The sequence below is a fragment of the Ceratotherium simum genome, chromosome 34 (genome assembly GCF_057802395.1).
Source record: "Ceratotherium simum simum isolate JZ-2026a chromosome 34, ASM5780239v1, whole genome shotgun sequence".
Taxonomy (NCBI): domain Eukaryota; kingdom Metazoa; phylum Chordata; class Mammalia; order Perissodactyla; family Rhinocerotidae; genus Ceratotherium; species Ceratotherium simum.
In genome coordinates, this window is record NC_141933.1 from 14,729,291 (window position 1) to 14,743,557 (window position 14,267).

At 39.4% G+C, this 14,267-nt stretch overlaps 1 protein-coding gene across 1 annotated transcript; it reads left to right on the forward strand.

Annotated features, from left to right (window-relative positions):
• The first annotated feature begins 6,206 nt into the window (after positions 1-6,206).
• Positions 6,207-13,763, forward strand: LOC101403786 (glycine N-acyltransferase-like). Its single transcript, XM_014792859.2, has 5 exons — positions 6,207-6,296; positions 9,352-9,459; positions 11,247-11,373; positions 12,765-12,936; positions 13,361-13,763. Exons 1-5 carry the CDS (start codon positions 6,216-6,218, stop codon positions 13,761-13,763), a joined length of 891 nt encoding a protein of 296 aa, XP_014648345.1. The 5' UTR covers positions 6,207-6,215.
• The last annotated feature ends 504 nt before the right edge of the window (positions 13,764-14,267 follow it).

The following is a 14,267-nucleotide window of genomic DNA, read 5'->3' on the forward strand; positions in this document are numbered from 1 at the left end:
AGAAATGTAACTGATTTTTGTATGTTGATTTTGCATCCTGAAACTATACCATATTCGTTTATTACTTCTAAAAGTTTTCTGGTGGATTCTTTCGGGTTTTCTATATATAAAATCATGTAATCTGCAAATAGTGACAGTTTCACTTCTTCCTTTCCAATTTGGATCCCTTTTATTTCTTTCTCTTGCCTGATTGCTCTGGTCAGGACTTCCAGTACTATGTTAAATAGGAGTGGTCACAGTGGGCATCCTTGTCTGGTTCCTGTTCTTAGAGGGATAGCTTTCAATTTTTCACCATTGAGGATGATATTAGCTATGGATTTGTCATATATGGTCTTTATTATTTGAGGTACTTTCCTTCCATCCCCATTTTATTCATAGTTTCTATCATAAATGGATGCTGTATCTTGTCAAATGCTTTCTCTGCATCTATTGAGATGATCATGTGATTTTTATTCTTCCTTTTATTAATGTGGTGTATCACGTTGATTGATTTGCAAATGCTGAAGCATCCCTGCATACCTGGAATAAATCTCACATGATCATGATGTATAATCTTTTTAACGTATTGTTGTATGCGATTTGCTAGTATTTTGTTGAGGATTTTTGCATCGATGTTCATCAGTGATATTGGCCTGTAGTTTTTGTGTGTGTGTGTTGTCCTTGTCTGGTTTTGGTATCAGGGTAGTGTTGGCTTCGTAGAATGAGTTAGGGAGCTTCCCTCCTCCTCAATTTTTTGGAAGAGTTTGAGAAGGATAGGTATTAAGTCTTCTTTGAATGTTTGGTAGAATTCACCAGGGAAGCCGTCTGGTCCTGGACTTTTATTTTTGGGGAGGTTTTTGATTACTGTTTCGATATCCTTACTGGTGATTGGTCTATTCAAATTCTCTACTTCTTCTTGATCCAGTTTTGGAAGGATGTATGATTGTAAGAATTTATCCATTTCTTCCAGATTGTCGAATTGGTTGGCATATAGCTTTTCATAGTATTCTCTTATAATCTTTTGTGTTTCTGAGGTGTCTGTTGTAATTTCTCCTCTTTCATTTATGATTTTACTTATTTGTGCCTTCTCTCTTTTTTTCTTGATGAGTCTAGCTAAAGGTTTGCCAATTTTGTTGATCTTTTCAAAGAACCAGCTCTTGGTTTTATTAATTTTTTTCTATTTTTTTTTTTTTTTTTTTGGTCTCTATTTCATTTATTTCTGCTCTGATTTTTATGATTTCCCTTCTTCTACTGATTTTGCGCTTGGTTTGTTCTTCTTTTTCCAGTTCCTTTAGGTGCATTGTTAGATTGTTTATTTGAGATTTTTCTTGTTTATTGAGATAAGCCTGTATTGCTATAAACTTCCCTCTTAGAATCACTTTTGCTGTATCCCATAAATTCTGGCATGTCGTATTTTCATTTCCATTTGTCTCCAGGTATTTTTTGATTTCTTCTTTGATTTCTTCTTTGACCCAGCCATTGTTCAGTAGCATTTTGTTTAATCTCCACGTATTTCTGGTTTTTCTGATTTTCTTCCTATAGTTGATTTCTAGTTTCATACCGTTGTTGTCAGAAAAGATACTTGGTATTATTTCAATCTTCTTAAATTTATGGAGACTTGTTTTGTGGCCTAATATGTGATCAGTCCTGAAGAATGTTCCATGTGCATTTGAAAAGAACGTGTATTCTTCAGTTTTGGGGTGGAATGCTCTGTATATATCTACTAGGTCTATCTGTTCTAGTGTGTCATTTAAGGCCAATGTTTCCTTATTGATCATCTGTTTGGATGATCTATCCGTTGGTGTAAGTGGAGTGTTAAAGTCCCTTACTATTATTCTGTTACTGTCTATTTCTCTTTTTATGTCTGTTAATAATTGCTTTATATATTTAGGTGCACCTACATTGGGTGCGTAGATATTTATGTGTTATATCCTCTTGTTGGATTGTTCCCTTGATCATTATGTAATGCCTTTCTTTGTCTCTTTTTACAGTTTTTGTTTTAAAGTCTATTTTGTTTGATATGAGTGCTGCTACCCCAGATTTCTTTTCATTGCCATTTGCGTGGAGTATCTTTTTCCATCCCTTCACTTTCAGTTTGTGAGTGTCTTTAGGTCTGAAGTGTGTCTCTTGTATGCAGCAAATATATGGGTCTTGTTTTTTTATCCATTCAGCCACCCTATGCCTTTTAATTGGAGCATTTAGTCCATTGACGTTTAAAGTAGCTATTGATAAGTATGTACTTACTGCCATTTTTTGATTTTTTTTTGTCTCAGTGTTTCAGTAGTCCTTCTCTGTTCCTTTCTTCTTCTATACAGAATTGATGGTCTCTTTAGATTGACCTCTGTCTGAACGCTCTACTCTTTAACTCCCCTCCTCCCTCCTTTTATGTTTTTGATATCATATCTAACCTCTTTTTTCTGCATTTGTATCCATTACCCTCTTATCATGGAAATAGATAATTTTTCCTATTTGTAGTCTTCTCTTTCTCCCTTAAATCAGTCCCTTTAACATTTCTTGTAGCACTGGATTCTTGGTGAGAAACTCCTTTAATTTTTGCTTGTCTGGGAAAGTTTTGATCTCTCCTTCCATTTTGAATGATAACCTTGCTCGGTAGAGTATTCTTGGTTGTAAGATTTTTTCTTTTAGCACTTTAAGTATATCATGCCACTCTCTTCTAGCCTGTAAGGTTTCTGCTCAGAAGTCAGCTAATAGCCTTATGGGGTTTCCTTTGTATATAACTTGACTTTCTCTTGCGGCTTTTAGGATTCTCTCTTTATCTTTAATTCTGGACATTTTGATTATGATGTGTCTTGCTGTGGGCCTCTTTGGGTTTATCTTGTTTGGGGCTCTCTGTGCTTCCTGTACCTGGATGTCTGTTTCTTTCCTTAGGTTAGGGAAGTTTTCATCTATTATTTCTTGAAATAGATTCTCTGTCCCTTTGTCTCGCTCTTCTCCTTCCGGGACACCTATAACACTGATGTTAGTGTGCTTGATGTTGTCCCAGACGTCCCTTAGACTGTCCTCACTCTTTTTAATTCTTTTCTCTTTTACCTGTTCAGCTTGGGTAATTTCTTCTAGTCTTTCGTCCAGCTCACAGATCCATTCTTCTTTATCCTCTACTCTGCTTTTGAATCCCTCTAGTGAATTTTTCATTTCCAGTATTGTATTCTTCATTTCTGATTGGTTCTTTTGTATATCTTCCATTTCTTTGTTGACATTCTCACTCAGTTCATCTATTCTTCTCCCCAGATCAGTGAGCATCCTTAACACTCTTTGTTTGAACTCTCTGTCAGGCAGGTTGCTCGTTTCTGTTTCACTTAGTTCCCTTTCTGGAGTTTTGTCCTGTTCCCTTACTTGGAATGTATTCCTTTGCCTCCTCATTTTGCCTCTTTCCCTGTGCTTGTGTCTATGTATTAGGTAGGTCAGCTACGTCTCCTGCTTTGGATAGGTGACCTTATGTAAGTGATGCCTTAGGAGGCCTGCAGTGTGCTTCCGTCAGTTCTCAATGTTCCAGGGGTGACCCCTATGTGGGCTACGTGTGTCCTTCTGTTGTGGCCTGTTTGCTCTCCCTGTAGGCGCCCAGGGAGGCCCAGTTATGCTCCTGGTCAGCTGTTGTAATGCTCAGCTGCTTGTAGTTGTTGTGGGCCCTTCAGTCTCTTTATCAGGTGTGGGGAGCCCCAGCACAGTTGGATGCAAGTTCTAATACCACATTTGTGTTGAAGTCTTTCTTTTAAGTGAGTAAGCCCCCAGTGTGGTAGGTTGTTAGGCTCAGAGGCTTACAATTGCTATAAGCCTCCAGCCTTTAGGTCTCTTGTCAGTTCTCTGAGGATTGCAGCTGGGTGGGGCTGGCCTCAGGCACAGGAGCACCCAATTGTTTCAAGATTTGGAAGGTGGGGCAAACCCCCTATGTGGGTCTTTGAGCAGCACAAGTCTTCTGCAGCTGACAAGTCCTGCTGCCCACAGGTCCACACCCATAGTCAACACAGTCCTGCCCCGTGTGCGTGCCCCAACCTCCCGAAGTGGACCCAGTCTCTCCATGGCGGGAGCCCCACATACTCCACCACTACCCCACACTCTCCACCCACTCCTTGTGCACGTCCTGCCCCGCTGAAGTCGGCTCAGTTGTCAGGCTGCAGAGAATCCAGTCACCAATCCATGCAGGCCCACAAGTTGCCTGAGGGCTTGTTGTTGGGTGCGGCCAGTCTCTAGGGTGGGCTGCCTGCCCTGGCTGAGCTGGATTAAATGGGTGCTCTAGCATGTGAGGCAGACCCTGGGCTAGCAGGCCTCAGGGAGAACTCCAATGGTGTCTGTGTCAGCAGGCCCACACCAGGCCACAACAGTGGCCACTGCCAATGTCCCAGCCCCTGGAGAGGTCTCACCCTGCACCGAGATGCACTCAGGGCCTAGTAGATGAGTCTCTTTTCACCACAGCACTGTGCACTTTTCTTTCTGGTTATTTTAGGTTGCTTTCTGAAACAGGTGAGTTTGCGCGTGGGCCCTGTAAGAGCCAGTTTTAATTTCTTTGTGTACCAGCTTTTCTGGGGGTACTCCCCAATGTTTTAATAGCAGTCAAAGTCAGATATTATGCCACTCGTCTCGATTGTGCTGGGTCCACAAAATGCCCGCAGTGGGGGCACTCCCCAGCTCAGGGCCCCGCTCCTCCAGGGAGGCTGCATACCTGTGCGCTGCTCTGGGGCTGCTGTGAAGCACTGTGGCTTGTGAAGGCAGCGCTTTTTCCTCTCCAGAAGGGAGTTTCTGCCTCTTCCACCTCAATTAGGATTGTCCGTTGTTGCAGGAGTTCCTCTTATCCAGTTTTCAGTTCTGTCTCAGGGGTAGTTTTTCCACGAGTAGTTGTAAATTGGCCGTGTCTGAGGGAGGAGGTGAGTTCAGTTTCTGCCTACACCGCCATCTTGACTTCCTCCGCTCCACAGCCACTTTTAATGAAACATCCTCTCAGAATCCTTCTTCAGTGCCTTCATTTGGATGTAACTTTGTACTCCTCGAAAGATCACAGTTCCAAAATAGAACACTGACTCAGTCTCCTCACTTTCTTTTTCATGTAGTTGGGATTTTGTGGAATGTTTTGGTAATCTCAATTTGATGCAATGAGTCATATAGTTAAAAATGCTATTTTTCTACTACCTAGTAATTTGTACAACATAAATCACAGTTCCAAGACTGAGGCTTAGAGATGGAGTAAGACTCAAAAATAGGGTGAGTTTTAGTGATAGGGTGACAGTACTGCTTGGAATATGACTCGGCAATTAAAAAAAAGTTAATATTTATATTTTAGACCATGTCAAAATGCCCTACATTAAAAAGGCTGCATCAAAGTATCATGCAATAGACAGCATTTTAACTCAAGTGAGGAGAAGGAAGAGAGAGGAGAAGAGGAGGGGAAGAAAAAGGATGGGGGGAATAAGAGGAGGAGAGGAGTAGTAATGATGTATGTTTAGTGCTTACTATATGACAGATACTCTTTTAAGCACATACTTACTCATTTAATGTCTTGACTCATTTAATCCTAATAAAAATTCTATAAATTAGATAGTGCCATTATCCCATCCACCTTTGAGGAAATCAAGGTCCAGAGAAGCTAAATAACTTTCCTAAGTTTACACAGCTTATTACTGGTAGAGTCAGGAGAATAACTAATAGCAACTAAATTTCGAAAGATATTACATATATATATGTGTGTGTGTGTGTATTTTATTTTTTTATTTTTATTTTTTTTAATTTTTTGTTTATTGCAGTAACATTGGTTTATAACATTGTAAAAATTTCAGGTGTACATCATTGTACTTCTATTTCTGCATAGATTACATCATGTTCACCACCAAAATACTAATTACAACCCATCACCACACGCATGTACCGAATTATCCCTTTCACCCTCCTCCCTCCCCCCTTCCCCTCTGGTAACCACCAATCCAATCTCTGTCCCTATGTGTGTATTTTAAAATGTGCTTCCTCATCTAAAGTGAAACTAATGGCTAGAATTCATCAAGGTGTAAGAAAGTGAACTGAAAAGTTCAGAAAGTGCCCCATCTGCCTTCTGCCAGTCTCGTCCTCCCTTGGAATTGGTGAGGACTTTAGTGAAGGTGACACCAATGAAGAGACACTGAAGAGGGCCTGGACCATTAGCATAGATCTTGCCACTCTTGTTTCTGAATCTCCTCCAGCTCTTCTCATTCCTGGCTGTTTCTTGTTTGTCTCTCTAGGCTAAGATATCTTCCATGATGTTCCCATTGAAAAGTGCCCAGATGCTGCAGACGCTGGAGAAATCCTTGAGGAAGAGCCTTCCTGTATCCTTAAAGGTGACAATGGAAAATTTTGAGGGGAGTAAGGAATAGAAACTTCCTGTGAGAGAAGAGGAAAAGAGACTAACATTTACTGAGTACCTATTCTGTGCCAGGCACTATAGCATGTTTTCTCTCATTTAATTTGCATTACCTCTCTACAAGATATTTGCTATTATGTCCTTGTCACTGATGAGAAGACGACCGAGGCTTAGTTAAGTGACTTGCCCAAAATCACACAAATAGTGAGTTGCAATCCTATGGTGTGAACATAGGTATGCCTGAGACCTAAAACTGCCTTTTGCTCTGTGCTGATTCAAAAAGTATTCCCTTGCTGCTTTCCAAGAAACATTCTATAACCGCACTGGAAATTTGCCCAGACTTCCCCTATAAAGTTGGCTGAAAATGCATATTAATGTTTAATTCGTTCTTCCTCAAAGAAGACTTACTGGGTGAGAGGTTAACCATCATGAGTCTTCTTTGAAATTAATGAGAAGTCAATTCCTATATTGACTTAAATTTCCCAATTGCTCTGAAATTATTGCATTAGGCTATTTTGTGGCTGCCTCCCAGTATCTCCCTTAACCTAGGAAAATTGATCAGAAATCTCAGGATTAAATAAAACATTCACATAAATGCCTACATCCAGAACTGTGCAAGAACAACTCTAATGATAGGCTCAAGTCTTTGTGTTTTTTGTTATCAACCAAAGGGATAAGGTCCACTCCAGTGGAACCTAAGTATGACCATGTGTGTGTGTGTGCATGTAATATGTATGTGTATATATATATTTTAAGGAAAATCATTTTTCCCTGAAACATTTTTGTAGAAATAGAAACTAGATTTCTACTGTTTTACAAGACACTCCTATATAATGCATATGTCTTAGATAAGATAAATGCATTCACCTCCCTCACTACCTAATAGATTTGTTACTCTCTCCTTTTAGTGTAAAGGAGAAAAATATTAGCTTTATTTTATTTGTAGATCATATGGCTTCATTTTCCTTTATTAGAAATTGACTAATGAAACAACTCGCCCTGTTCTTAATTACTATTAAAAATGACTTCAACTAATCTAAAACTAAAGTCATTCACTTTGGTAGATCCCGCTAACATTAACCTTCATTACCTAATATTTAATTGGCTTCACTTGATAATCCTTAAGATCCAGGCAAGCTCTCAGAAAGAGTTTTTCTTGGAGGTAACATCAGTTAGATACTCTATGGACACTTGCCTAAGGTATTTTTATGGTGAGTAGCTATTTTAAAAAATTCTTCAGGCTAAAAGATTTTCTTTCATGCTCTATAGTGTAGAATTTTGTGATTTAAATTTCTCTTTATTCCCCGAGGTTAAGTGGACCCCACACATTTTGAGAAAATTCTTGGCGCTTCCCAAGTGTCCTTTCTTGGAACATCTCTCGTAGGATAAGGTGGCCCTCTTGGGTCCCCAACTTTCATGAAGAAATAGCATTCATATTCTTTGGTTGCATATTAAAGATATATGTTTTCTCCTAGTTGAAATCTAGAATATTTACACACCAGGTACCTTTAATGGAGGTATAATTTAGAACTTAATACTTACTTGAATCTTAGTTGAGAAAAAGTCCATCCATTCTTCTAAGTGTTAGATATTCAATACATTTTATTGTATGTGTCAGCTCCAGTTGAGTCAACTTAGAGTAGCTGCCTGGCTCACTATGTTCTGAGTTCGGCAGAAAAAAAAGAAAGAGTTTTAACTAATCAGGCTATAGGAACAAGAAAGACTAACAGTTCCACACATTTTCAGATCTTGTAATGGATAACATCACAGTGTAAATCAATTTTACAGGCCCCAAATGCAAATGGGTAAAAAGTCTACGTCTATATTTTGCTAAACTATACAAATTTCTATATCAAGCCTCCACTCATGGCTGAAAACAGAATAAATTTAGATAAACTCAGTCAACTTAGAGAGATTTTTTTCTTCTTTTTCTTCCTGGTCTAACATCAATTGTTCATGTTGGATTGAGGGTGGCAGGAGGGAAGGATACTGGTATAGTCCTTGGTCATCATCTGTCCATGTTGGAAACCCCAAAAGGGGTTTTGACCCTTTGTTCATTGGCATGTTTCCATGCTGGTATCTGCAGAGGCTTCATGTTTACAAGTGTCATGAGGCCCATGCTGGTATCCACTGCTACATCCCCCAACCCCCACATCACAAGGACACTTGATGTCCACAGGTTCACTCTCTTTCATTCTCTCTCCCCTCCCCCCTCTCTTTCAACAGCCTGTACAACAGGTGAGGGTGGGAATCCAAGCCTGGCCCCAGGCCAGGGGACCTCACAGCCCATTCTCTTGAGTGCTATACTATAGCCTCTGATTTTTGATGGGAGTTCATTTAGCCTTTCCAGAGGGTATTGTGGACACATATGTTAAAGAGTTTTAAACACGTGCATAACATTTGAACCAGCAATTACCCTTCTGGATATTCTAAGAAAATATCAGATGCTCACGAAAATATTTCTGTTCAAGCATGTTCTATAAAGAATTATTTGTTAAAGTGAAAAGTTGGAAACAGCTAAAATGACCATCAGTAGACAAATAAATTAATAAACTGTGGTACATTCATATAATGGAATCCTATGCAGTCATTAAAAATAATTGAAAACTTTTGTGTTTACGAATATAGAAATATGCCCACAATGTATTCAATGGGGAAAAATATCATGTATCAGATCATTTTACCTTTGTAAAATTGTGTATCTCTCAATATATTAACAGGAGAAAAGTCTGGGAAAAGATAATATTAAATCCTAAAATTAAGAGCGGTGTTCTTAAAATCATTGATTTTATTTCTCTAAATATTTTACTATATGCATGTATGATTCATATTGGATGGGGAGAAAAAAATCTTTCTCATTTGAGGCAAAAAAATGTAGCACACGGAGATTGTTTCACCTAGATGCCATATTTTTCCCTTTCAACCATAAAATTTCATGATTTCATAGAAATAAACCTTTGTTCTGATCAAACCAGGCATTTTGCCATCCCTTCCTAATAAGCTGACTCGCTCAATTTCTCGGGATGCTGCAGGTTTATGGGACCGTCTTCCACATGAATCAGGGAAACCCATTCAAGCTCAAGGCCCTGGTGGACAAGTGGCCTGATTTTAACACCGTGGTTATCCGCCCTCAGGAGCAGGTAAGGTGCCAGATATGGAATGAACATGCTTCTCTGTTCTTATTTGCTATATGCCTACCATGCAACTGGCAATGTGGTGGGCCGTGAGGATACAGAAATGAATCACAGTGATGGTGAACAAGTGCTTGTCCTCAAGAAGCTCACAGCCTGGGGAAAGAGTAGATAAGCAAATAAATTACGACTCAGTGTGACGTGTGCAAGAACAGAAGATGTACAACATACAGAAACAGCACAGGCAAAATCTGATCAAACTCTGGAGATTAGAGATGGAGATTACAGGATAAGGTTAGAGACACTTCTTGGTGATTTCATCTGAACTGGATTTTGTAGATAAATATATTTTTATCAGGCTGATGAGGAAAATAGGATAGTCTAACCAGAGAAAACAGCAACGGCAAAGATAAGAATGTGTGAAACAGGACAGTAGGTTAGAGTGATTATAAAAAGCAAACTTATAATACTAGAATTTCCATATACATTTTGAGGAAACATTTAAAAATTAGTGAAACTAAGTAGTTAATACATTTCAAAGACAAAAATTCCTAAGCTTATTTTAAAACATCCAGTAAAATTATAAATTTATAAAAATACAAATATTATACCTTTCATAGAAATAAAAAGTTATTTAAAAACCACTAAATTAAATAACATATAAAATGAAGAAATTTAGATTAATAATAAAAAGTGAACTGAAATAAAATTATTTGATATTTTATCTTAAATGTGATCTTAAGGAATAAAATGTGTCAGTGGTATCATTGCCGACTTGTGAGTGTATTTTTGGGAAACATTTTCCAACTAGTTTAAAAAAAGGCTTCTAATTCTGCGCTAGTTGTGGTAATATTTTCCTGTGTCTCCTTCCTCCAAATAATCTCATCTGTTATTTAATAATTTGAGGAGAATTTTCTAAATAAGTGGTTTCTTTGTTTTTCTGTAACTATGGTTTGTTTAACAATAGTATTATTTTAAGACAGCATTTTTAATTGGTTTTCATCTTCTTTGGCTTCATTAAGATGGAGATTTTAATCCAGAGTTGTCTGTAACCAAATTTAATGCTGTCATGTTCATAGTTTGTGTGTTCTGTGAGTATTTGAACTGTAGTAAAATTGTTCTTGCAGCAGAAGATTTTCCTTGTCAATTGCTTTTCTCTTCTTCCTCTTGAGGGTGATGGAGGTATAGAAGAATACATTCTAAATAGTTGTGTTTTCATTTGATTTGAAATTTTAATATAATATATGGGTAGAGAACAGTATTGCTCTGCAATTTTCCATCATAAATTGAATACCGAAATCTTTCATATTGATCTCATGATTTAAATGATTCAGAAATAATCGTAAGCACCAATAAAAATACTAATATTTTAGTCATTAAAAACATCGCAATATATGGGGCCGGCCCTGTGGCTTAGCGGTTAATTGCGCGCGCTCCGCTACTGGCGGTCCCGGTTCAGATCCCGGGCACGCACCGACGCACCGCTTGTCCGGCCATGCTGAGGCCACGTCCCACATACAGCAACTAGGATGATGTGCAACTGTGACATACAACTATCTACTGGGGCTTTGGGGAGAAAAAAAAGAAAAAAAAAAAAAGAGGAGGATTGGCAATAGATGTGAGCTCAGAGCCGGTCTTCCTCAGCAAAAAGAGGAGGATTAGTATGGATGTTAGCTGAGGGCTGATCTTCCTCACACACACACAAAATAATCACAATATAATGGAATTTAGAAAAAAGTATTACGATCATAAAATATAAGGAATTTGTTTTATTCTCCTTTTCCCAATGATAACAGGAGATGACAGATGACCTTGATCACTACACCAATACTTACCAAATCTACTCTAAGGACCCCAAGAACTGTCAGGAATTCCTTGGCTCACCGGAAGTCATCAATTGGAAACAGCATTTGCAGATCCAAAGTGAGTAAGAGGAATGGGATGTGTGCTGATTTACTTCTCTGTCCTGAACAATTTCCCCTCACACATATCTTATTCCTCCAAGCCCTAGACCCTCAATCTGCTGTCAATTTTTTTACTCAGCTGCAACTATTCCTGTAAAGGGGGAAAAAACACCCTCAAAGCTTGTAAAGAATGCGTTTCATATAGGGAACCATAACATAATTCCTCGATAGCCAAGGATTTACGGCATATTTTGTAGACATAGCTAAGGTCCCTTAGGGTGATTGGGGGCCAGAGCAGAGCTTCTCCTAGGGACTTCCATTCCTGGAATAAGAATGACAACTCACCATTGAGCACTTCCCAGGTCATGAAGGACAACTGTCGTGCTCATGAGCATGTCCTCCAGGGTCAGACTCCCTAGGTTGGCAACTGCCTGTTACTTGCTATGTGATCCTAGCCAAGTGACTTATCATCCCTGAGATCATGATTTTCATATATAAAAATGGGAATGATAATGGTACCTAAAACATAGAGGTATTAAAAATGTTAAATGAAATCTTGAATAGGAATTGCTTAGTACAATACCTGGATGTTTCAGCTAACTTTTGCTGCATAGCAAACCTCATAATTCTGTGAATCAACAATTTGGGCTTGGCTTTGCAAGGCAGTTCTTCTGCTGGTCTCGTCTGGGTTTACTCATGCAACTGCAGTCAGTTGATGAGTGGACCACGGGCTGGTTGGCTTCAGCATGGCCTCACTCACATGTCATGGTTCTTGCTGTCTGTGACAGCTGTTGGCTGTGGTGACAGCATGATAGGAGCACATGTCCTCAGCAGGGGGCTAGCCCAGGCCTATTCATATCGTCTTGGTCTCAAAGTAACCAGGAGCACAAAGAGAGGTCAAACCCCAATGTGCAAGCACTTTTAAGTCTCTCCCTGCACCAAATTTACTCTTTTCAATTGCAAAAGCAAGTCATATGTTGAAGGTCAGATGCAGTGCAGGAGGGGACCATTCCAGGGAATGGATAAAAGTACATGTGAGCAAACTGTGGCCCATTACTGCAACAATCAGTCACATTGGGAGCACAGTAAGTGTTCAATAGACGTTGGCTACTACTTTTTTTATAAGTCATCTCCTTTGATCATCAAAAGCCCATAAAACTTAGTTCCAGTGCTGGTATTGCCACTAATGGCATGACTGTGGCTGAATGAATTTCTGGGCACATTTTCACTTACATAAAACAGGGAAAATTGTACAAATCCTGACTACGTGACCCCAGTCACATGGTGGTAGCACCAAGCCCCAAACCAAGGTTTTCTGCCTGTACATGCTCAGACACTTCTTACTTTACTGGAGAGCTTCTCCCTAGAATGTACTTAAATCATAGCATTTCTCCTTATAATCCTATCTAGGTTCACAGTCCAGCCTCAACGAGGTAATACAAAATCTTGCAGCCATAAAATCCTTCAAAGTCAAGCAAACACAATGCATTCTCTTTATGACACCTGAGATGGCAAAGAAACTGGCTCCTTCGCTGCTGGATGTAAAGAATTTATCACCTGACGGTGGCAAAGCCATTGCCATGTGAGTTTGATAAAAGCTACTCTGCATTATTCATACCTCTCACTGCTAAAGTTGCCTCTCAACTTCTTTCCCTGCTCTCATCTGGGCCCCTACAATCAATATTCTTCAAAGCAGCCAAAATACTCTTTTTCAAAAATGTAATTCAGACCATGTTCCTCCCCTGCTTAAAATACTCTACCATTTCCTTTCTCATCTGGAATATATCAGGCCTCTGTTGACTTCTTGGACTTCTTGTCCTTCCTACTCACTCACTCCAACAACGCTGGCCTTCATTCTGTTCCTCTGTCATCACAAGCTCACCCATACCCCAGCACTTTGTGTCTGCTCTTTCCTCTGCCTACTCTGTCTCTCAAGATGGTAGTGGTAAGAACAAATATAAACGTCCATACTCATGGACTTTGCTTTTCTGTTGGAACCTCCATAGCAACCAAGAGATGTTTAAACTCTCATCCATGGATGTTACCGATGCTGCCTTGGTGAATAAATTCTGGCATTTTGGTGGCAACGAGAGGAGCCAGAGATTCATCGAGCGCTGTATCCGGACCTTCCCCACCGTCTGCCTGCTGGGGCCTGAGGGGACCCCTGTGTCCTGGTGCCTGATGGACCAGACAGGAGAGATACGGATGGCGGGCACCATGCCTGAGTACCGGGCCCAGGGCCTCATCTCCTATGTTATCTATTCCCTGGTCCAGGCTCTGGACAAACTTGGCTTCCCCATCTATTCACACACAGACAAGGATAACAAAATTATGCAGAAAATGAGTCTCAATCTGAATCATATCCCTATGCCTTGTGACTGGAACCAGTGGAACTGTGTCCCTCTATGAAGCAGCCCTAAACAGAAAACAGTGTGGGATGGGCCTGGGCAAGTGGCTGGAGGAGCAGATGGGTAGATGGAGAGAAAGAATAAACTGTAATTGTTAAACACTTAATGGACAGTTAGACAATAGAATAAATACATATGAAGAGAAAATTTGTGAGCTGGAATGTAAATATGATAAAATAATCTAAGCAAAGAATTAAAAGAAATGGAAAATACAATAGAGAGGTTAAGAGCTTGGATATTAGTGAAATGGTTCACCATAAGTTAATAAGATTTCCAGATAGGAAAGGAGAGGGAAGGAGAGAGACAATATTCACAGAGATAATGGCTAAGACATTTCCAGAATTGTTCAAAGACATGAATCCTCAGATTTAGAAGTATGTTGATTTCAGAGAAAGAAAAATAAAAATACCTAAATCTGTACTAAAATTGCAGAACTCAAAGAAAAGATGTTAAAGGCAAGCAATGAGAAAGAAACATTACTACAAAGGAATTTTGATTCTGAAAC

What these genes read in the sequence shown, in the direction of transcription:
- LOC101403786 (XM_014792859.2), top strand. Translation starts at nt 6,216, where the DNA reads ATGATGTTCCCATTGAAAAGTGCCCAGATGCTGCAGACGCTGGAGAAA. An exon ending in GCCTTCCTGTATCCTTAAAG is followed by an intron (nt 6,297 to 9,351) that starts GTGACAATGGAA and finishes GGGATGCTGCAG; the next exon opens with GTTTATGGGACCGTCTTCCA. An exon ending in TTATCCGCCCTCAGGAGCAG is followed by an intron (nt 9,460 to 11,246) that starts GTAAGGTGCCAG and finishes CAATGATAACAG; the next exon opens with GAGATGACAGATGACCTTGA.